The sequence below is a fragment of the Lissotriton helveticus genome, chromosome 6 (assembly GCF_964261635.1).
Source record: "Lissotriton helveticus chromosome 6, aLisHel1.1, whole genome shotgun sequence".
In the NCBI taxonomy this organism is placed as follows: Eukaryota; Metazoa; Chordata; class Amphibia; order Caudata; family Salamandridae; genus Lissotriton; species Lissotriton helveticus.
The window spans coordinates 167,497,660-167,521,546 of NC_136067.1; the positions used below are offsets into that span (position 1 = coordinate 167,497,660).

The 23,887-nt window shown below is 45.5% G+C and overlaps 1 protein-coding gene across 1 annotated transcript in view; it reads left to right on the top strand.

The window, feature by feature from the left end:
* Window positions 1–23,887, top strand: part of MTMR9 (myotubularin related protein 9) — a 288,947-nt gene that overhangs the window by 56,077 nt on the left and 208,983 nt on the right. The window contains exon 2 of the mRNA XM_078647565.1: window positions 6,083–6,191. Within this exon, the coding sequence (XP_078503691.1) occupies window positions 6,083–6,191 (109 nt within the window). The remainder of the gene's footprint in view (window positions 1–6,082; window positions 6,192–23,887) is intronic.

Consider the following 23,887-nt stretch of genomic DNA (forward strand, 5'->3'; position numbering starts at 1 on the left):
TCTTCCGTAAACAGTGGTCTGTTGACAATGCCCCAAAACAGTAAGCTATTCCTCAGCGTGCTCGCCTCCACCAACTCCCTCCAGGTCTCCTCCTTAATCACACTTTTACGACTAGCTAAGGCCAGTTTATATCCTTTCCGACAGTCCCGAATGTGGGTGGAATTCTGCGGGACAATCTTTAGTGCCTCCCTTAGCTTACGGGGCGCTTTTGAACAGGACGAGTCAAACCATCTCGGGTTGGAATTAGGGACCCTATGTACTGGAGCCCTCAGTAGCTCCTCGGCTTTACTTGTGATTGAGCAAAAAGCCTTGATAACATTCCCTGGCGAACTCTCCGGATGGACGCAGCGGGCTAATTCATTTACACACGAGTTTCTTACCTCCCTATAGAAGGCGTCCGGGTCGATCTGGGACCACTTTAGCCAACGCCCGCCATCTGTAGGTCTCATTATACCCTTTACTACCTCCCTGGGCCTATTAGAAAAAAGCAAGCCACAAAAATATACACGGGTTGTGATCACTGTAACCTGTGTCTTTGATGGTAAACCTCTGAAAGAGAGACTGGGAGTTTGAAGAGACTAGAATGTGGTCTGTAAAAGACCCCGGGCCTCTCCCTTTAAATGTGGGAGTTAAAATTGTACTGTTTGGAGCAGAAAAGGACATCAGATCAAATTCATTTGTTAAATTATTTAGTTCTTCCCCCTGTAAAGAGTGTTCGTAGTGAAACCTCTCCATTCTGTGACATCCCATGTCGCCCATGTTTGTTAGCTTAGGGTCGCCACATGGGTGGATATTGAAATCTCCCGTTACCATCAGGGGGTATGGATTTAAGTCGGTCAGCTTCCTTATATAATGTCTCAGTTGAAAAATGCTGCCCTCCTTTTTTCTATTTGGTGGATTGTAGAAATTGGTCAGAGTTAATCTGTGATCCCCCTTCTTAAAAGTAATAGCAAGCATATCTGGTGCGGCGGAGGGACACATTTGTACCTGGCAGTCGATATCCAGAGCGATATAGACCGCTAAACCTCCTTTAGCTCTACCGCTAATTGAAGGGGTTGCAGGGGCAAAATAAGCTTTAAAGCCCTCCAAAAACAGTTTACATTCCACTAACCAAGTCTCTTGCAGGCTAATAACAGAGAATTGCCTGATAAACTGGTGTCACATAAGGTCATCAAACTTATGTGCCAGGTCTGATATGTTCCAGGATATAATGTTACTGGACACCTCGGGTGTGGTCGACACAGATTGTGGTGAAAACAGGGAAAGCAAAGACACAGTTATCTTCTTCTTAACCTTCTGCTCCCTCCGCTGTTCAGCAACAGCCTCCTCTTTGGTGTCCAGTCAGCCGCACTCCTCCATCCCTGATAGCATAGAAAACCTATTAGCTAATACTAGGGCAGGAGGTGCAACAAAGTTTGGGTTAAGACCACGTGAGTTGCTTATCCTAGAAGGGGGCTGTAAAAATCCGTGGTTGTTGCCTGCGTTGAATTTAATTGGCCATCTCTCTTGGGGTTGTTCCCTACCAGTAATTCCCCTGTTAGCCCTGTGGTGTTCCACTCTGTAAAAGAAACCCAGCGGTAGTGCATATATTAGAGAACCATGAGACAGTTGTCCTATTTGAGCTGCACCTGATAAAATTCTTTCAGCCATGGCAGCCCTGTTAAAATTAACTATGACACAATCCCCTAGTAAGGCAGTTGAACAGTAATCAAAGAATAAGGAGCTGTTGGGCTAATTTCTGGGCATGGTGGAATATTTAGGTATTGAAAGCATTGCTCAAGAAGGATGCTTGTAATGAAGCATGTGAGCAAATAAGATGTTACATTTAAAATTCTGTAATGCTGAAACCTTTTAATGTGAATGTTTGTACCATCATTGTCCGAGATGTTAGTGCTTATGGTATGGGGCCCATTTTAATGCAATAAAGGGATTGCGTAGAGCAGGTGACCTTTCCTTTGACCACATTCAAGGGTGCTAAGAGTACATACAGTGTGATTGAGAAGGAGGCTTTGGCATGCTGGTGGGCCAAATATTTTAAGATGTATGTTTGGGGCACCACCTCTTAGAACAGATCGCAAACAGTTAATTGCTGATTTCTCCATGAAGGGTGAATATTATTTGCAGGCATTCTCTTTATCTCTGAAAGAGGTCTCTGGCAATAAAAACATAAACGCTGATTGCGTGTTTACCTCTGGCTGAGGAGGACGACTTTTATGTTGCGATAGGCGAGCCACAGATAGTGGTTAGGATTGTCAGTAACTGTTGCCAAGAGGCAATTTGTGAGGATGTGTGAAGGAATGATGTTGATTGGAATGTGGTGTTGATGGAAATTTAAGATTGTGTATTTAGTAGGAGGTCTAAGATGGACAAGATTGTGTTGTTAAACAATTACAGTCCATTTGGGGTAATTTGACTGTAATCAAGGGCATGTACTTAAGTGACAATTTCTTGGTTCCGGACTCCTTGAGAGAAACGTTGCTATAATTGGCGCATGAGGGACATGGCGATATGTCTGCATTGAAGTGAAAAAAGGCAACGTGAAACATTTGGTGGCCGGGTAAGGATCACGAAATCAAGCGGTATGCCAAGAATCGGCTTTCTTTTTTTTTTTTTTTTTTTTGTGAAAACCTTTATTGTGCAGAAATTGCTCACAAATACGGGCCTACAACCCGTCGGGCCGGCCACCACAATTATAGAAGCACAATGGTCAGGACAGAAGCTCCAGCAGGGTACCACAGTAATCCAAACGGGAATCAAAGGCGAAAAGCCACAGAGCAACCACCACGAGCAGGATGAGAGAAGGTTGATTTTATAATAGAAGAAGGGGTATAGCAGAATGATGGCAATCATTAAGGTCCAGAGGGCCGTGGCGGGCCGCGAGCAAGCAGTAATACAGAATACAGGAAAATTCAAAAAGAACAGTTACATTTTAACAAAGGCAGAACGTGAGTCCCACATTAGTAAGCAATTGCAACCGCTGCCCAGCGCCCACCCACCACTACGAGAACACACAATGATACAGAGAACGGAAAATAGGCTTACAAAACAAAGAGCCCTCTGCTACAACAACCCAGGGGAGGGAAGAAAAAAAAAAAAAAAGGGGGAAGGGAAAAAGAAAAAGGACATCGGGAAAAAGGGGGGAAGAAAGAACGCGGCATCACAGCATGCGCCCCATGGCTAACAAAGCACTCAAAAATAGACCGGCACAGGGAACCAGTGGTAACGGGAGTAATAGATGCGTAGTAAACCGTGACGGCAGGGAGACCAGAAGGCCCATGCTAGCAAAAAACACCCCAGGGGGCCCACATGCAGACACCGCGTCCCACCCCGCACACCCCACCCTGCACCCCTGCAGAAGGCTATGGCCTACCCCCCAGCAGCGTGCCTGTCGCCCTAACTAGAAACCCGAAATATAGAAGAGTTAAAAGTAAAGAAAGAACCACAAAGACAAAAAGAAGGGGAAATAGGGAGACAACGACGGGAGAGGAGCCACATAATCAAAACCATCAGCTCCCACCCCCCCGTCCGAACACACTCAGTGCCCACGGGAAGATAGTAATTACGAGGATAAGCTCCAGGAACATGAAGGAGAATCGAACATAGTCATACAGTCACAAACGGATCATCCGACCATACCGCAAAATAATAGTCCACCGAGGCAAGTTCATCTCAACCCTGTCCTCGTCTGTCCAAAGCCGTAGGCATCCAACGCACCAGGAACCAGATCATGAGGAACCAGAGGCGAATAGCAGGGAGTCCAATCGTCAATCCACACAAGTCATATAGATTTCGACCCAGATGAACAGGAAAAGACGGTAACCACCGCAGGTAATGCAGGCACTGTTCCGCCGACAATAGGAGGAAAGCCGTTTCGGCGGAGCAACCACAGGATCTTCGTTCGGCCATTCGAGGCAAAAAAGGAATGGGAGATCCAACGAGACCGGTCCGGACGGGACCCGGCCGGCGAACCCCCAGCACAGGAGAAATCACAAGATGATTGAGAGCAGCGGGTATCCGTATACCCAAACAAGCGGCAGCCGCCGGGTCCACGACCTCCAGGAAAGTCCCAGCAGCACACAGCAGCGACGAAGCCGCACACATCGGGGGGGGCCCAGCAGGCCCGGCAAAATGATCATCATCCAGTCCAGCGATAGGTGCGGTCACGGAAGCACTCCAGGAGCGCAAGGCGGCGAGGATGTCCCCAAGCGTAGGCTCACCTTTACGGTATTCAGCAAACGAGCCATGCGGTGGACCAGCGTCGCCAGTCTCGGCCAGGCTGAGAGACAGGGAGCCGGCCGCCATCTTGAAAGCCCGGCGGGGCCGCGGCAATCTCCGACCCCCGTCCGGCCACAAGCGGGGTCACACAGGATACAGCCGACCACAAGCAGAGGCACCCCCAGGGCAGGAAGGCGGGCCACCAGGATAAGCAGGGTCGCCGGCTCCCCCACGCCACCGGCTCCGTTCTCCGAGTCCGGGCGGAGGGACTCAAGATGGCCGGACAGGAGAACAAAGGGGAGACGAGCCACATACACGGTCAACCCCCGTCCATGGAAGGCAGCGCCTCAACACCAGGCCGCAGGATCGCCGGTCCAGGCCCGGAGAGCCGTCACCGGTCTAATTGCACATCGGCCTCTCCGACCGAGCCCACACCTCCACCAAGGGCCGGCTACAGCGCTCCGCCCCGCCCGGGCGCCGCCGAGGAGTTTCAGGCCCGCCCGCTCCGGAGGCCCCGAAGCGAACAAGGGCGCAGCTCAGGATCCGCGGCACCTAGGAACAGACGGATCAGACGGTAAGTGCCAGCGAAATGTCTTAGTTCCATAGTCTACCAAAGAATACTTCCCGGGGCAGGATAAGACACAGGATAGACGTTCCAGGCAGGAAAGCGAACGGAGCCGAGCTAAAACGCGGCCATCGCGGACGCGAGCTTGGCTCCTCCCCAAGAATCGCCTTTCTTGTACAATGAGTGATAAAACTCATAAGTCACAGGTGATACCTTTTGTGTCGAGCACATGTCCCTGGAGAACATGGCAAATAGCAGGTCTAGACATCTGTGCACTTTTCATAGACAGTTGTGAGTGGCAGGTATCCCTTGAACTACCGGACGTCTTCTTGAAGTGCCATTGGTCAAGTTTATGAGTATGATTAATTAGGAGAATGTTAAAGAATTTCTTACTTGTGTTTTTGTAAGAGATGGTTGCCCATTAGAAGTAGTGATGAATAATGGTCTTCAGTTCATTTTGTGTCGGATGGAGAGGTTTTTGTTCATAAATTGCACCAGGTGCCATTGAACCACGGTGTATCACTGGGTGGTTGAACGATTTGTCTTGGTGCTTGGTAAAAGGGTTCAATTTATTGTGACAAGTGAGTTGAATCGGAGGGGGTAAATCAGCAAAATGTTGTGGAGTTATAGGACAGCATCTCACAGGGTCACCTTATCTTATGTTAAGAGGAAGAACCCCCTTTTCAAAACCATGTCCGATATGGATGCTCATAGAGTGTATTTCTAACTTCAATTTTGCTGGGAGTAAAAGAAACTGTGCCAATTCACCAAGAATTTTTTTATTGTGTTTGGCATAACGCTAAGGCTGGATGTTAACCGTATAAATTTAAAACAGTTGACTAGGTGAGAGCTAAGTTGGGCAGGGCCATTAGACAGGAGGAATTAAAGTCGCCACAACATATGTCTGTCATCAGAATAAGGGGGGACAGTGTGGATTTGGTGGGTGGTGACGCTTACAATACTTAAAATGTAACTGTCCTGCTATTGAGAGTTAAATGTGTAAGGACAAATAGCTGTATCTTAGGCAGTGCATCGGCAATATTTGTACTTTATTGTGTTGGTACTACGTATTGTTTAAAAAAATGTTCTTGTTGTTTTAATTATCTATTGGAAAAGGGGGATGTTTTGTAGAATGTTTTGTGGGTTGTCCCCAACATACCTGGGGGTGGAATGGTGTGGCGGTAGGGTTGAGGGTGGAAGTTGCGGTGGGCTGGGGAAGGTGATGGGTGTGATTTCTGCTTTTGCAATAAACCTGTTCATAGAAGTGTTCAGCTTTAATAGTAAGCACCTCTTTCTTTGCAGATTTGTTGGCTCACTGGGCAGTATAATTGTAAAATGCAAAGACCTACGCATCATCCAACTGGACATACCTGGGATGGAGGAGTGCTTGAACATCGCAAGCTCTATTGAGGTAAGTCATGCAAGTTCTTCTAAAATCAGTGTTGCCTGCGGAATGTTAAGTGAATATTGAGATACCACAAAGGGGATTCAACAACTGTTATTGATTATAGCTTTTGAAATCATATTGGTCCAACTGAAAAGGGTCTCGGAAAGGAGGAGTGGTGCATGCTTATCTCAAGAAAGACACTGCACACCTCTGTGGCATTTACATTTGCCTTAATGTAATTATTATGTTACTCATTTCTGTTAAGTTGCATTTGTTGTCTGTGTATGACCTCGTGGCACTAAAGTAAGGATTCGATTTAAATAGGATTTGAGCGCTAGACTTGTTTTTTTATTTATTGTGTCAATAAAAAAGCCTTGACTTTATTCCTTAAATAGCTAGAGTTGCGATGGTCTGACTTACCATCCATGGTTGTGCCCTGGTATTTTACTACAAGGCACAAGAAGAGCATAGGTTAGGATCTCAGGGTGAGCCCCTTGGTCAAACAGGTGAGGTGATTTATACTTTACACTTTTGACCAGTGCAGCCAGTGTTGGTCTTTTTGCACACAGGAGATATGGTATGATTTTTTAAGATTTCTCAGTAGTTGAGGGACTGAGTTCTGTATGCTTTCCAGGCATTGCATCTTCTAGACAAGAGACCAAGATATGTTGTTAGCCAAGTACAATTGCGAGGAAACCAGGAATGTGTTGACATGGTCCTAAATGTTTCTACATCTATCACATACATAGGAGCAATTAACATAGGATAATTGGCAGCAATCTCTCTTTTGATTGGTTAAAATTTCAGTTGGTTATGTGACATCCATAGGCTGATGGATTTTAGACATGATGTAAATTCTGCATGTGTTGTGATTGATTTACCAACTTAATATTAGCAGGTGAAGCCGAAGGAGCCAATTGGTGGCAGTAGTTTGATTGAAAGTGGTGGCCCCAGACACATGTTGAAGAGAAATTGGTGCAATGTAAAGACCATGGAGATACCTGTAGTCATTTGTCGGCTCTGGTAGTGAGTAAGTGGTAAACTGGCACCTTGGACAGGAACTATGTGATTGCTCTAATGTACCCCGATCAAATGAAACTGGTGACTGAGGATTGCATGGCTTATAGATCTACAAACAACCTAATCTGTTCCATGCATCTTACACACTCGAGCAAACTCGGACTTATGGCTTCTAAGTTTGAGAACTCCACCATGGATCATAAACATTTTCTGTAAGCACATAGAAACCACCTATCATTTCCAGCAGTTATGTAAATGTAAATGTAAATGTGGGTGTACTTGTAAAGCGAACTGCGACTCCATGGAGTATCCTGGCGCTGAAGACCGCTGGGGAACCCGTCCTGGTTTTCCCTGTGAGATGGTCCCTTTCTGGGTATCTCCAAGGTGAAACCAGGCATCCCCGGCGTCTGTGGGGGGCCATTGTAGAGATGAGGCAAGCTTAATGCCCAGAGTTGCCGAGTGTGTTCCCTGGTTAGAGTAGGCACCGAGGCGAGAATTATCGAGTCCGTTTTGACCCTGGTCCACGACCCTGCCACGTCGGGAATTGAACCCTGGTCCCGGGCCGTTCTCTGCTTACGGGTCTGCCGCCTCTAACCAGTGAGCCACATCACTCCACATGTTCCCAGATTCCACTTTCCTCCACACCTTGCTCCTTCTTTTTACCTCAGTAGTGAATTTTGAACTTGATAAATGTGAATGGCAAATTGTTCTATAAGTTCAGAAGTTCTATTCTCTGTATTTCCTTAAGAGGTTGATTGAGCTCGACTTGGAACCGTAGTGTACAGGTTGTGAGAGGTCTGAGTAATATGCTAAAGGAGAAGGATATGTGTGCCCCCCCCAAATTCCCCACCACCAATCTGAGCACTTCTTTGATTTTTATTGAGATTTCAAATGATGGCACTACCTATTAGGGCATTGTCGTGTTCACAGTGCACCAACGTAAATGTGTAATCATTTATTTCATGATCCGTTAGCTGTCAAGAATTGATGATCCTTATCAGTAATAGCACATAATAATGCTCACATTTGACTGCATCGTAGCCTGTAATCATATATCTTGGCCTATCTGGGTCACATTGGCATAACTTCTGATAATTCAGCCCCATCCACATTGCAACAGTATTCGGTCATGCTGATTTAAGTGAATTTGTTTGACATCAGCTGATCGGTCGTTGTGTATGTCACCGTGCAGGGATGTGGAATTTTTTAAAAAGTCTACTTGTCCAGGGGACTAAAAGTAACATAAATCTACTTGTCCTGTAAAAAGATCAACTTGTCCCAGCTGTTGCCTAAATGGATTTGCTGGTCTATGGATGCTAAACCTATTGGTTCCTTTGTTCTCTCAAACCATAGACTTAATCCCCATACACCTCTGACACAGACTTATGAGTTCCTTCCCTCAACTCTTACAGTATAGCATAAATTACCTTTACCCTCTATTTTTTTAACACTCCATGCTTTCCTCCTGCTCTCCCATAACAACCTGCATGTCCCCTTTCGTCTATTCTCTCACAATGCAGTCTTTCATTTTTGCTTCACTATTCCACAATGGATGCTCAATTCCTTTTATTGCCATTTTCTCATCACAGGTCCAAGCTTGCCTTATGGTTATCCACTCTGTCACCAGCAGCGCCATTCTCCATTTGCTTCAAATCTTTCACCACAGGCTGGCTCCGGAACTCTTGCTATATCAGTCACCTAGCTTTAGCTACATACCATTTTTTCTTCAAATTTCTAAACATAAGCAGGTTCTCTTCTTTCTGCACAGCTACTCTACATGCTCCCTTTTCCTCTACTCTTTTTACAAATGCTCCAGTCCACTTCAACTTCTTTCCGTCATCAGACTCATTTTCATTTCCACAACACACCAGATGCCCGTTCCCATTAATTCTCCAGCATACTGGCTCAAAATCTCCCTTTTGTTTCGTGGCAACTGTTCCTGCTCCCTTGCCACCTACTCACAGACCGTAGGATGCTTAGAAGCTCCTTTTTCAGCATGTGAATTGAGCTGTGCTTGCCAGTGGTAAGACTTCTTCACAAAGTGGAATGCAGTCAGAGGGGAAAACACTTGCATCCCAACGACCTACTATTGCACTGGAAAGAACGCCAAAAAGTAATTTTTCAATAGTCATCTGATGTGGTAATAGCCACCATCATAATGCTCCAAAATAAGTTGATCTCTTTTTTTGGCACTAGAATAAGTGGGAACAAAGTAGACTGTGTGTTGGTATCTTGGACTTGATAAACAAATACTAATAATTTACTTCATTTTTTCCAACAACATGGGTTTGAGAAAACTGGCCCATGGTAGTTGCTGATACAGTTAAAACGAATATTTGAATGAAGCAGTAGGTGCAGAGATTGTTTTTAACGCTATAAAGGACATTATGCTGACTGCAGTTGGAAATGGAAAAAGGCATGCAAATGTTGCAGCTATAACATTTTCTGATAGTCACAATCCCCGCCATCAGTCATGACACATTAATGTAGAATAACGACTGAGAAAGAACACTCCACTCTGTGCCAGATTAGCATTTGGAAACCGTGCATAAGATTTTTTTTTTGTGTGCACATTTAACAGTAACACGAATTGGCATACTCTTAAATAGACCTGTAAAAACGTACTTCCTTTTTAGTTGTGATACCACAGGTTGACCTGGAATTTACCCTGCATGTAAAAACGAATAGGTGCACTTTTGGCAGTCCTTGATTCTTGCATCCTCTGTTTACAGTGTAAGGCTGTAGTCAATATGGAAACTCCCTTGGCACACTGCAAACAATCGCAAGGCAGACATCTGGGTTTCCCTTGGCAGACTTGGTTAGCTAATGACAAAGCAGTGAGGTGGCAATTAAAGACTGACGGAGTCCTTCCATCCCTAGAACAATTCCGTTTTTCTGTATTACATCAACAATATCTTTCATATTGCCTCAACTACTTTCATTTTTTCTTGCACCAATGCTTCACGATCTCCAGAAGCCTCGCAGACTCCTAAAAGCACAGCCCACCCACCATAGGTGAAGGTGTGCAATAAAGAACTGCTTTACAGTGGCTCAGTGGGAATAAATGAATATCAGTATTTGGTTCTTTGTCAACGGGGTGATGCGTAACTTTTCTGTGAGAAAGGGCGCTTACCCATAAGACTACGTAGCCTCAGTACTGTTCACAAATGTGGAGAAACATTTTTAAACAAAATAGGTAAACTAGGAAGGAAAAAAACTAGCGGTACACTTTCTTAGCAGCAGGCAGTTTAACCCTCTGCACTGCCTTAGGACAAGTCAAACTTGGAAGCCGATTAATCACGGGACTTCTCTTGACATTTTAATTGATGTATGGAAGCTGCTACAGGCCAGGGACGAGGCAGCAGGTGTATTTGGCCCATGCCGAGGAGGAGAGCAGCAGCGAGTGCACAGAGGGAGGTGGATGACTGGAAAATAAATTGAAAAACTCTGGGCAGTGGCATGCACCAGAGTAACAACCAGTTGGGCAACAAGAATTCAAGGCAGTTGAATTTGCCATTAAGGCTTGAGACAACTGTAGCTTGTTTCCAATACTCCGGGCCGATCGTTCGGCAGTCTCTCTCCCAGGCCCTATGTCAGGCTGGGTCAAGTTTAATATTATTTCGGATCCCCCAGTCCTGCAGGTTTACTGGGCCCACTGCTTTAGCGCTGCCCCCCCCCCCCCGCGTTTTATGCTGTCTCAGTCACGCTCCGATAGCAGCAATGAGACCCCACGCTTTCTGCAGCCACAAGCTGCATAACATTAGTAAATTAGAACACTTTTGAACACTCTAGCAGTGCTATGGCGGGCACTATTTTTACATTACCTTTAAGTATTTCCTTGCGGCGGCCACAAACAGCTTGCTGAGACTGAGTGACGTTTCACTCCCTCAGCCAATCACTGCCCAGAGTCCAGCTGCTAGCCAATCAGAGGCTTCCAAAGGCTCCTGTCAAGCCTTTCTGGTTGGCTGTGAACCCCAGAGTGCCTTAAGCCTGTTTAATTTACGAGATTTAATGTCTACTAGTCCGTCGGACAAAATAGACAGTAAATCTTCTTGCCTATTGATAAAAACTGCATGGTTCGGGCGTCGGGCGATATGATTCCCCCACCCCTAGGCCACTGAGGACATGATCTAGGCACATTACTAATGTGCCTAGATCATGTCCTCAGTGGCCTACCCAAAACCTTGTACTATAGGGCAGCCTAGCATTCTTCACATCCACCAGGGCCAGACATATTGGAATTCTGACCACTATCTGGATCTGATCCTCCTTTAAAGGGGCTCATTTTAAGTCCACTCTCGTATAAAGTTCTACAAATGATGGAGTAGCAGCTGGTGATCAATAGGTGGAAACTGCCCATTGTCAAAAGATCTTAGGCGTTCTCCAGAGTACCTAACCACTCCAAGTGCAACATTGGAAGCTCCTATAGAGACAACAGGCTGAAGACTGAGAATCTAAAAAGAGGAACTAATGAGATGCCAGAAAATAACCGAGATATGACCGCATCAGGCTTACAAGTCTACATTTATTCACTTCACCCTGAACCTTTAAAGGAAGAACAAAATGTGTTTCATACTTAACAAGTCCCTTTTCACAACTGCTTGTCTTCTCCTTTTCATCTACTGCATTACTTACCTCAGCAAATGCTAATGTTTCATTCAATATGTAGTATTTAGACTGTGTCCAACAATCTTTATCCACTTTTAGCGCTACATTACTAGCCACTCTCTGACTCATTTGTCTCCCTTCAGTGCCACTGAATTGATGATAAAAAAAGAAGTCACAGTCCCAACTGTCTACAAGCTCTCATCAGAAGCACTCTTGAGTAAATAGTAAACATTCTAAACTTCCACACAGGTGCAACACACCATAAGGGAGGAAAGGAGGGAGGACAAGGGAGGTGGAAGATGCCAAGCACAAGGAAAGGACAACTCCAGCCTTTAATTCATTAACTCTTTGCCAAACTTCCACCTGCCTGGTCCTGTTTTCAGGTAGTTCTCTTCCTTTAACATTGAGCCTGCAATCTTTCTCCCACCTTTTACATGTTCTTGATATCACCACGCTAAAACAGTCATCGCGACATATATACAATCAAATGCCTCCCTGCCTCCTAGTAGTGAGTGTTGAAAAAGGAAAAACTGTAAAAAGGGAAAATGTACTTGATGTACAGGAGTGCTTGCTAGCATTAACCGACTCTACCCAACTTCTTTTTGCCACCCAGTGCCACAACCACAGTCATTCTCGCGCTGTCCTCCTCTTCAGTTCACCCTCTGAGCCTGCTACGTTTTACAATAAGCCAGTGCCTATTGTACTCCTCTTTCCTGCTGTGGCACAATAGATATTTAATACTCCCTACCATCTCCGTTATTTTTTTATCCATCTGTTATTTGCAAAAAATATCAGAACTCTGATCAATTGACTGTTTTAAAATGACCATGGTCATGCACGCTCTTGAGAAATTCTCTGCTTATCTTTCCATGCCATACAGTTAAAGCCTGTTTCCTTCTCCCATTGTTCAATATGTGACTGATCGGACTTCAAAAGATTTACTCGGTATCTCGCCTTCAATTCACTTTAATGCGATTTATGTCGAATTATTGCACAAGGCCTCTTTCCCATGTCTTGAACTCTTTCTTCCACCTTCACCAATCCCCATCCATTCCTAATCTGTATCAGAGAGATTGTGTGCCCTTTGTTTCTCCTCACAATAAGATTACTTTTTTGCTATTCCGTACTGGGTGGGCCACTCTCTGTTTAATAATCTTTACCAGCCAAAACGGCTGTCTGTGGGGACCAAACATGTTCTCCACTTCTGGCTATCTTCTCCCTCCTACATAACCTGAACGTCCATGGTATAAAATGAACAGCAAGTTTCATCCCCCAACAGCTGCATCACTTCTGAGATTTCTTCTCTTCTTAATCACAGCCTAGCTGCTAGAAATTGTGAAACCCTACTCAAGCCCCTGCCACAATCCTTCTCAGGGTAAATCGGGGCGAAATCACAAGCAAACCCCAAATTAACCTGTGCTCAACCCTCTGGTAGCTTCCCACAGAGCAGTCAGGCTTAACTTACAGGCAATGTGTAAAGTATTTGTGCAACACTTCAAACAGTAATAATGTGAAAATACATCACAAGAAAAATCCCACACCAAATTAGAAAATTAGAATGAGTTTTAATAATTAAAACAAGACCAAAATGACACAAATCCAATAAGTAGATCCAGAGATATACAATTTTATGCAGGGGTTTGCAAAGACTTGCATATTGATGCATTGGTGCTGAGTTTGGGGTGAGTCATGCTGGGTTGGAGCTTGTGAAGCCTGCTAGTGTTCGAGAGGACCTGCGTTGCTGTGCTGTGTCAAGCTGGGTTGGTTGTCTGTGCCAAGATGCGTCGGGCTGGCGGATGTGTTGAGGCGATACTCGGTCCTGCATTGAAGCTGCGGGCGATGGGCTGGTTGCCGTCATCGAGATGTGTCACACTGATCAAGCTTGCAGAGCTATCGAAGCGATGCATGTTCCAGCATTGATGATGCGTGGCGCAGAGAAGCCTATTGTGCACCTGTGGTTAGAGAACAGGAGGTCAACCTACTGACTCTTGGAGATCTAGGAGTCCTGGGAGTCACAGCAAGGCTGGTTTCTGCATGGCAGCTCATAGCAGAAGATTCCTGGTTCAGCAAAAGGAGTCTTTAGTCAGCAGAGCAGTCCTTGGGCAGCAAAGCAGGTCAGCATGGCAGACTTCACAGCTGGGCAGTCCTCCTTCCTGGCAGATTCCATAGTTCAAGAAGTGATCTGAAAGTTGGTGTCTGAGGTACAATATTTAAACCTGGTGCCTTCTTTGAAGTGGGAGAAGAATTGAAAGAATTCCCTTTGAAGTGCACATGTTTTCTGCCTTCCCTGGCTCTATACTAACTACAGTGGGTATGCAGCCCTTTGTGTGAAGGCTGGTGCAATCTATTCAAGTGCAAGTGGGGGTGTTCCAAGCTCGGCCCTCCCATCCTGTCGGTAAGGGCTCCTCCAGGCACACCTAAGCTCTCTTTTGTGTGTGTCTGTCTTGGAGGAATACAGAAAGACCAACTGCCAACTACACCTAGTCATGTGACCAAGAGACAGTCTGTAAGCACTAAATGACCAAGGCAGGAATATTTCTAACTTTCTTGAAGTGGAATTTTCAAAATTGTAAATTAAAATCCCACTTTACCATAAAAGAGGGGTTTTCATTACTATTTCAAACACACCAAGCATTAACTGGTTATCGGCTCCCATTTGGAAGATATCTTTATTAAATGTAATAAGGTAACTCCAATGTTATCCTACATGTCCTGCCTTTTAGTTACATTGCACCCTGCCCTCTGGGTTGTGTAGGGCCTACCCTAGTGGTGACATATGTATTAAAAGGGAAGGTTCAGGCCTGCAAAAGGTTTATTTTGCAGGTTGAGATTGCAGTTGAGCTGTGCACACACACAGACTGCAATGGCAGGTCTGAGTTAGATTTGTAAGGCTACTTAAGTGGGTGGCACAATAAGTGCTGCGGGTACACTGGTAGCATTTAATCCACAGGCCCTGGGTACCTGTAGTACCACTTTACTAGGGACTTATAAGTAACTTGCATATGCCAATTGCGGATACGCCAGTGGTTTTTAGGAGTGAGCACACACATATTAGCACTGGTTAACAGTGATAAAGTGCACAGTCCTAAGACCAACAGAAACCAGATGAAAAAAATATGGAGGAGTAAGGCAAGAATTTGGGGGGGGGGGGGTGGGTGGCTACCCTAAGGCTGAGAGGTCTAACACTAGCCCATCATAGATACTGTAGTCCTGCTATAAAGCAGAGCTATCTTTGCTGCCTGTTCATTCTGCAAGAATAGTTGGCCTAACGGCTAGGGCGTCCGACCTCGAATCTCGGGAACTGGGTTCGAGTCTCGGCAATGACACTTAACATCCTATGATTTAATCTTCCTGTGCCTAACAAAAATGAATGTGTCCTCATGTAATGCAACTGGTGCTATGTAAAGCTCTCTGATACCCGATTCAGGTCAAGTTTGCGCTATATAAAACTGTATAAAAAAAACATTCCTTATCTGAGAAACTTCAAACACCAGACAGGCTGACTCTGTTAGGCTCCCAAATCCTCTCCATGTTCCTTGTCCTAGTTTTCAAATACTTCCTCAGCCAGGAATGGCTTGGTACTAAAAGCAACACTAGGAAATATATTCATACCAATACAATATGCAGTTGTGTGGCAAATAGCAGTAAAAACATCTGAGCCTCTCTATCATTCTTTTGATTGTTTTGGGGCAGTCGTTTGGATTTGGGTTCAGGTCATTGACGTTTGCGAATGCTGTAGAAGTTCGGCAGCCATTTTGAAGAGCTGAAATTTGAACTGCGTGTAATTTCTATTTTTGAGGAGCGGATTGGCCAGGGAGAACTAAAAACGTGGCCATCCAATTCACATTGCTGCACAATTTCCCACCCTGGCTACAAAGACATTTATATTGGCGACAGTGCTGATGAGAAATACTTTAGGATCTGGCATAATGCACCCAATTTTTTATTAATGAACGAACTATGCATGCACTCATAAGATAACTGTATGCTTTACCCACGTGGTTGTTTGTTGAGGGTCGAGGCTGTACCTTAGCTGCTTTGGACAATGTCCTGTTACAGTTCCCTCTTCCAGTTCCAAATCTCTAAAGTTTCAATGTTTCGAAAACACTCCCTCCTCGAAATTCTGATCTCCATTTCCATTGGAAAATGTTCTCATTCGATCACTGATCACGCTGCACATGCCGTCAGTAAATTTCTCTAATAAGATCTTCATTTACTATATCACCCTGAGAACCTCACCTTAGATGCTATTCTATGAATTGCATACAGACCAGAGTTATGGTTTATGTAACGTGGTGTTATCTTTCTATCCACCCACTTTTTCATGTGCTATTTATGTCAACGTTAGCCACTTTCATATGAGGCTGCTGTCCTCAGGCACAACTGATGCAAGCCTACAAGAAACCAGGCAGGATATTGACAGAGCCCATCATTTGGCTCCATCAAGCTAAGCTAAGTAAAGCACCAAGTCGTACAGGTCATCAGCACATGCTTTCAAGCTATAATCGGGGAAGTATCGCTTTTCTTCATAGTAGTGAACATTGGGGAAAAAAGGAAGACTGTGTCTGGGACTGACTGAGCATTATGGCCCACCAGCAATCACACGCTTCATGCGTCTGTGTGGTACAGTCACAATTATTCTCAGTCACTTAGTGTCTCCCGTCACTTTTTGCAACTTCTTGAAGATCTCTAGATCCAACACTATTCCAGCTTTCTGCTTCACAGTTTCACTTATTTAAGTGTCATCCATTATTCATAAAGTGTTCTTAATCCATCCTGCTTTGAAAATCCAAATTGTATCTTATTCCAGTAATAATTGCCAAATCATAAATATCTTATTATTCGCAGCAGTCCACGAGGAACCTGAGCGCCCTCTCTGTGCTTTTCAGCTTTTGACAACTTACAACTTTATCAGAACATTAAACTACATCAGCTGCTCAATTCATGGTGTTCAGGCTTCAAACCAATTGTGAAATGGAACTCCTGCTTCTCAAACCTGGCATGACGTTCCATGCACAGGTGTCTATAGCAGTGTTACTCTATCGACGTTTGGCAACCTTTTGTTTTGTGAGCTTAAGCACTTATTGGATAGAATGAACCTTTTTAATTATGTTATAGTAACAACTGTTATTTACAGCACCAGCACCAGCACATGGGAAAACTACAGCAGCCCATATAAAAATGTTGTATTTTACACTTATTTATTTGGCATCTTTTCAACTGCATCTGCTCAGAAAACTCAGGCTTTCAATTTGCCACCCCGCCTTCGGATTCTGAGAGCAACAAAACACTGCTGGATCTCCTCCACAAATCTGCTCATGCTTCCTTCACAGCTGCTGTGCATGCTTCTGCCCAACTCATCGGAGCTGCACGAAATCATAATACTTCAGTCTGCCTCTGAAAGAATGTGATACATTGTCCTGGAGGCAAGAAAGTCACCGTGTCGCTCATAAGCCATCCAACAGCAGATCAGTGGCTACCTAAAAGACAAATTAAGAGTTACAGGAGGTGAACGAAACTGATCATGCCTACTCCTGGAAATCCCAAAACTAAACCGACTGCCTTCTCCCAAGCCCCCTAGAATATGGATTTGCCTTACTGAAAATATCAGCTTTACAATAACCTGCTGTTCCAGAAATACCTTAAAATTAACATTTTGTGATTGCTATATCATCCTGCAGATTCCTCACCTATTGAGTACTCCTTCCATATGTAAGCTAGATCTAGAACACGTTTCCCTCAGCAATGTGTCTCTCCAGCACACTCAGTGGTGCCATACCGTTCCTGGATTGCTTACATCCAATCAATTAGTTCTAAAGCTCTCGCCCTGTGCTTTTCAACTTTTGCCAGTGATTAGATCGATTGTCTCTGCAAAGAGGTTCCTATTTTAAGCCTGCAGAACATTCTTCAAATGATGACTGAACAAGGTGTCTGGGGTTATTACATGATGCTGCTGCCTGTTACAGTTGTGCCTCCATGCACCTGAAGTCTAACAGGGATTTGGAGGCCAGGTTATTTTTGGCTAAGGCCAGAGGGGCCTTAGCCAAAAAAGTAGCCAAAAAAGTAAGTCCCCTTAAGTAAGTCCCCTTCCAAGAAATGTTCTCTTAAGAGATCCTTCCACAAAAAACAGTACCTTAGGAAAGGGAAGTCTTCTCCTAACTAAATGGAGCGGTCCTATTTTAGGGACCTTTCAGAATCTTCATGCTGTTCCCTGGCACTGAACTCTTCCTTCCTGGATGCAGAGGTCTAGCCCGGGACCAGGGTTCAATTCCCCGCCTCGGCGGGTCTTGGGCTCAAAAAATTCCACGGACCTGATAATTCTCGCCTCGGTGCCTATTCCAATCATGGAGTCTCACTCTGCAACTCTGGGCAATAGCTTGCTTAATCTCCACAACGCCCCCACAACGCTAAGGATGCCTGGCCTCCACCTTGGGGGTGCCCAGGAGTGGACACCTCACAGGGAAAGCCAGGATGGGTTCCACAGCGGTATTTGTACAAGCGCCTTGAGACCCTTGCGGATGAGTAGTGCGCTATACAAGTATCAATTTACATTTACAATTTACATTTTTGACTATGGGTGACTGACCTTCAACTGCCTCCTTGCACCTAAAAGTATGAGACTGAAGTTACACAGATCGTTGGCTGACCCTGCACGTGCCATGACCTTCCTGCCAGAAATGCTAGACATTTTCAGGGCATCTCCGCAGCCCTCTAGGCTATTCCCAAAGGTAGGGGAGGCGAAGGTCTGTACCTCTGGGCTTGCCATTTTGGCAGCTATGATCCTTACCGGCACCCACTGCTTCTCTATGGGCTTGGCCCTGTTGCATATGACGAAGTTTAACATCCTCTGGTCCCATCCCCCATAGAGAGTTGGACCCTTCTTTGAAACAAATTTTTTAAGGCGATGCAGTTGATTCTGGCACTAGCCCAGGAGTCAGTAGGACACAGTATCAACTGTGAGGTACAGGCAAAGGTCCAGGCTAATTTTAATGATAATGTGAGCGCCTCTTTAGGGCCCAAAATGTGTCCCCTTGGAGGATCACTGCCTGCCTCCTTGCAATACTGATGCTTACCTCTACTTGGACTTTAAAAAACATACCAGTGGACTAGATACTTTACCATAAGGGGATGTTTCCTATCCCTCCAGAACTACTTCATAAGAGGTTTCATCTTTTACAGCAGTTGTTGGGAAAGTGGTGGAGACCTTGAAATTCACTTGCCTTTTGTGGAAGTGCAGTCTGAATTGATGACGGAAATCTTGCAGTCCTATAGAGCTACTATGGATTGTTTCCGTGGGAGAGGTGTGGCGCCGCGGCCAGGGCGACTGACGCTGGAATCTAGGGACCACGGTTCGATCCCCGGCTCCGGCGGCAGGTTAGCCCAGCACCATGTGACTCTGGGCAATAGCTCGCTTAATCTTCCCGACGGCCCCCAGCGCCTAGAGACCCGTACGGGTGATTGTGCGCTTTACAAATGTGGACTTTACTTTACTTACTTCCTTTAAATGAAGCTCTCCTAGGCCCTTTAATGGCAGCATGTTATGGACCCAGCAGTCCACAGAAAGATCAACAGATGCCTTTGGGTGGTCCTTTTTTTCCTCCAACCAGTCACCAGAGAATCTGGTGGTTCAAATAGTCTTCAAAGCAGAACCCTGAATTCCAACACCTTTCCTATGGCTCTCCTCAATGTTCTTGTCTCTGGCAGCATGGCTCTGTGCATGCAAATCACACCTTCCTTTTAGGCATTATGTCCATGCCTTATGGGAACTCGCAGAACTTGTGAAAGTCTGCCAGACCATACGAAAAATTACATTCTCAGACGTAGTGAGTGGCTGGTGAGAAACATTAAAATAGACCCTTAAGTGTGAGTTTGACTCAGCGGACATGGTTGCTCCCTCTTTGGTTTCGGCTACCACACTGTCTGCATGCATAGCTGTCCAGACAAAGCTCATGAAAATGCCACTTTTCAGCTTAGTGATTATTCTGCGAGAGGCCTGACGCCACCCTGGAATGTTTCAGGAACATCACGTCTATGGCTTGCTCCCTGAGCCTGGCCTCTCTTGCGCGGAAAGTTCACCAACTGTATTGGTAGTTTCTGGTTATTCTAGGGTTGTGCAACCTGACCATGATGGCCTTCTCAGCCCGTTGCCTCTGATTTTATATTGCTTCTTTTGGGACAGAGTGGATCTACTGTGAATCACCAGAAGATCTTTTCCCCCAAAGCATTGAGGTGGCTCTACTGCCTTCAAGCCCCTCTAACTCCACCCTCTCATGACATCACATTCAGCTAGGAGGAGGTTCTCGCATGTTGTCACCTGGTTAGAGGTGATCATGACAGACTGATGCTCCAGTTGATCCACTTAGGCTTTGTCCTTCTCTTTCTATTAAATTTCCCCAATGCCTCATCCCCTATCCCCCTTGACTTCAGAGCATGCTCTGTAGCTCATTCTTAGATCCTGCAGGTGAAATTCCATGCCTCGCTTGTCCAAGGGGTTATAGAAGTGGTGCATCTGGAAGACCAATACAAGGAATTTTACTCCTTTTACTTGTTGGTCCCCACAGAGGATTGAGGCCTATCTTATGTCTGCCTTCTGAATCTTTTTTTATCTGGCAAGAAAAGTTCAAGATTCTGTCCCTGGGCTGTTGCCCTGAAATGAAGAGTTTTTGTGTGTCCCTGGACCTCCAAGACGTTTGCATTCCTTGTCCAATTAACCTCAACTACAGGTGCTACATGAGGTACCTGGTGACGTCAGGCATTTTCAGTTTATGTTCATTCCATTAGGACTGATCAGACCCATGCATCTGTCTCCCACCAACTTCATCTACACATTCCACTGGACCAAGTTTGTGCAGTCCTGTAGGTCATAAGGCATTTATCTTTATACATTACTCCTGTCTGACGTCTTGAGGTTTGCATTGTCCCTTGCACAGCAGGGTCTGGCAACGGCTATGCCTGACCAGTCTTTCCTGTTTAGCTCGCCACTAGTGGCACCTTTTTTTAAAAAAGGGTTGTGTTTTTGTTCCCCCCCCTAAACCATTTATTGTTCCTCTGTAGGATTTGAACTTTGTTTTGAATTTCTTGAAGAAATGTCCATTTGAGCTGATGCTTGGTTCGACTCCCTACTCTAAAAGCAGTTCTGTTGTTGGTGATTACTACTGCTTGCGGGGTTGGGAAACTTCAGGACCTTTAGTTTTGACTGCCCATCACAGTTTTCTTTACAGATACGTTTATTTACACCTGCCAGTCCTTACCTAAAGTAGCTTTTATCTTTCATATGGGCCAGTGCATTACCTTCTCATCTTTTTACCGACCTCTGCATCTGAGCAAAGAAGTGGAATGTGTGCATATGCTGAATCCCAGGCATGTGGTGTTTTTCTAGCTGACTGCATTCGGCAGGACAGAGTGGATGAGCAGCAGTTTGTGGTTTATTCTAGAAATTAGAAATGTTCTGTATAAAAAACTGCAGTGCCCTGATCTGCAAAGCCAATAAAGATCCTTCAGAGGGTATCCATGCTCATTTTACCAGGGCTACTTCCACTGGCATCCTTGGTACCGTCATCTGCTAAGCAGCTACGTCATCGTGCTTCGATACTTTTGCAAAGCACGAGTGCCTTGTGTCTCAGGCAAGCAGTGACGGATACTTTACCCAAATTGAAATCATTGCAGGTCTACTCATATGTATTCCAGATAGAGCGGCCATGAGCTAAAAATAAACCTGGCCATTTCCAACAGAAAATTTTATACAATAATGGTTCCTAACAGATTTTTATCCAATTGGCAATGAAGATTGGTTCCAGCAGTGATGTTAAAATCTAGATTGCGACGTAAACATTATCGGCGCCATCTTGTCCCTTTTTAGCTCAAATGTGCGCGTAAGTAGCAGCCATTTTGAACGCCATGGCCTCTCTGCCCACTGCCGATAGCCAGCGCGTCTCTCTCTCTCCCTCTCTGACCTCGCCAGCATCCCCCACGTGCTGGCAGCCCACGTTCTCACATGCTTGGGCCATAAACCACCCCTTCAGCGCGGCCCTCCCTCGGAGCCACATCCCGTACCCGACTAACACCTCCCTCCGTCCCTTTAATGATCACGCATCCTTTGATGAACCCCCTTCCTCTGTGCCCGATTGTCCCGCCCGTTCCCAGGCCATCACCTAGCCCTGCGGATACAGTTTATTGCCCCTTACAGTAGGAAGCTGTCCCTCTTCAAAGAATCTATGACTGATAAAAGCCCCCACCCCATGAGATCCGATCAGCCGCACACATTCCGGGAGCCGGCGAGATATCCAGCTGCGCGATAGTCATCACCTACTGAGATCGGGGTGGGGACTTTTACTGTAAATATGTGTGGGAACGGGTTTGGAGCGGAGATTCCGAGGATGCCTTTCCGTACATCAAAGTATTAACAAGAATGTGTTCTATGTAATAAAGCAATAAACCTGTGTATAAGAGGCCAGGCATCAAGGATGCGTTTAAAGCACCTCGAGAAGATACCCTGTTGTCTGATTTGACGTGTTCTGCTCCGTCGGAATAAACTCCTGTTTCCTGCCTTCTGTCTCCAGCGCCTGCCTCTTTGTTTGGTAATCTCGAATGGTATGAGAGGCGGCTAACGCCGGGCAAATACTGAAGGGTTCTTGGTCGAATTCGGCCCTACCATTCAACAATTGGCGTCCCAAACGTGGGGCCCATCAGCAACGCGTGGATCCAGTGGGAGAGGTCCCGACGACAGTGTGAACGACTGCAACGATCGGGAAGAGCTCCTGCCCGATAGACCCTCGTCTGGCAGCCAATCATCCGAACTTCACCGGTTCCGAGCAGACCTCTCTCGAGTGATCTACGGTCCTGACTGGGAACCATCAGGAGTGCCACAGCAATTACGGAGAATAGAGGACGATCGGGCGCTGGAAGCGGAAGACGAGAAACTGTCCATGCGGTCCGGGTAAGGTCGTGCAACACGACGAATTGCGAATTGATTGTTTGATTGTTTGAAAATACTCGTATTACTCATTTGATTGTTTCTGAGAGATTCTCTATTTGCAAACAAGCACAGAGTCGCCATACTCTATTTAGTCTTTGCAGATAGTGAAGGGTAGGTAACGCAGGCCTTTGCCCCCTTTTGTAATCCGTCGTGCCTACTTCCCTCTCCATTTGATTGATTGTTATCCAAGCATTTACTGTTTTGGAATTGTTCTCTTTGGATCATTCTCTATTTACAAAAAAGCACAGAGTCGCAATACTCTGTCTAGTCCTTGTGAATAGTGAAGGATAGGTAACGCAGGCTTTTGCCCCCGTTGTAATCCGTCGTGCCTATTTTTATCCCTCATTTGATTGATTGTTTGACCGAACATTGATCGTTCGGAATTGGTTCTCTTTGGGTTATTCTCTATTCACAAATAAGCACAGGGTCGCAATACTCTGTTTAGTCTTTGCGGATAGTGAAGGATAGGTAGTGCAGACTTTTGTCCCCTTTGTAACCCGTCATGCCTATCTTCGCCCCGTTTGTTGGTAGTTGGTTCAGCCCGGACCGCTTATTAGAGGTGAACCATCCGGCTCCACTGGAGGGCACCCCTAATAAGGACATGTTTACTAAATATGGACTAGTCACCGTGGCTTATAGTAAGCTGTGGCATAAATACACGAGAAAGGATCAGGGAAGTCAGTGGCCACTGATAGGATCCTTTGATAACGACAAAATAAACGCGCTGGAAACAGCCCTTTATAACAATAAGACAACACCCACTATGCTCGATAGCTTCGGCATGTGGCACAAAGAAACAGAACAGCGAAAGAAGAGAAATGAGGTCAGGTTAGAAAAGGAATTACGCAAGGCAGCTCACCTGGTCGCTAACAAATTAAAGGAAGAAATAAAAGAAAGAGAGGAAACCAAGCTAAAACAAGATTCCGAATCATCAGGCCAGTGTCCCGTCAGGACACCCTCTACACTTTACCCCGAGCTACCTTCGAAACAGCGAACGAACGATGATTTACTATTAGGTCCCCCGATCATCTACATGCCCCCTCCATATGCCCCTTCCCAACCCTTAGCGCAGCACCTGCAACCCCCAACGACAGGCGAGAGTAGTGCCGGAGCCTCG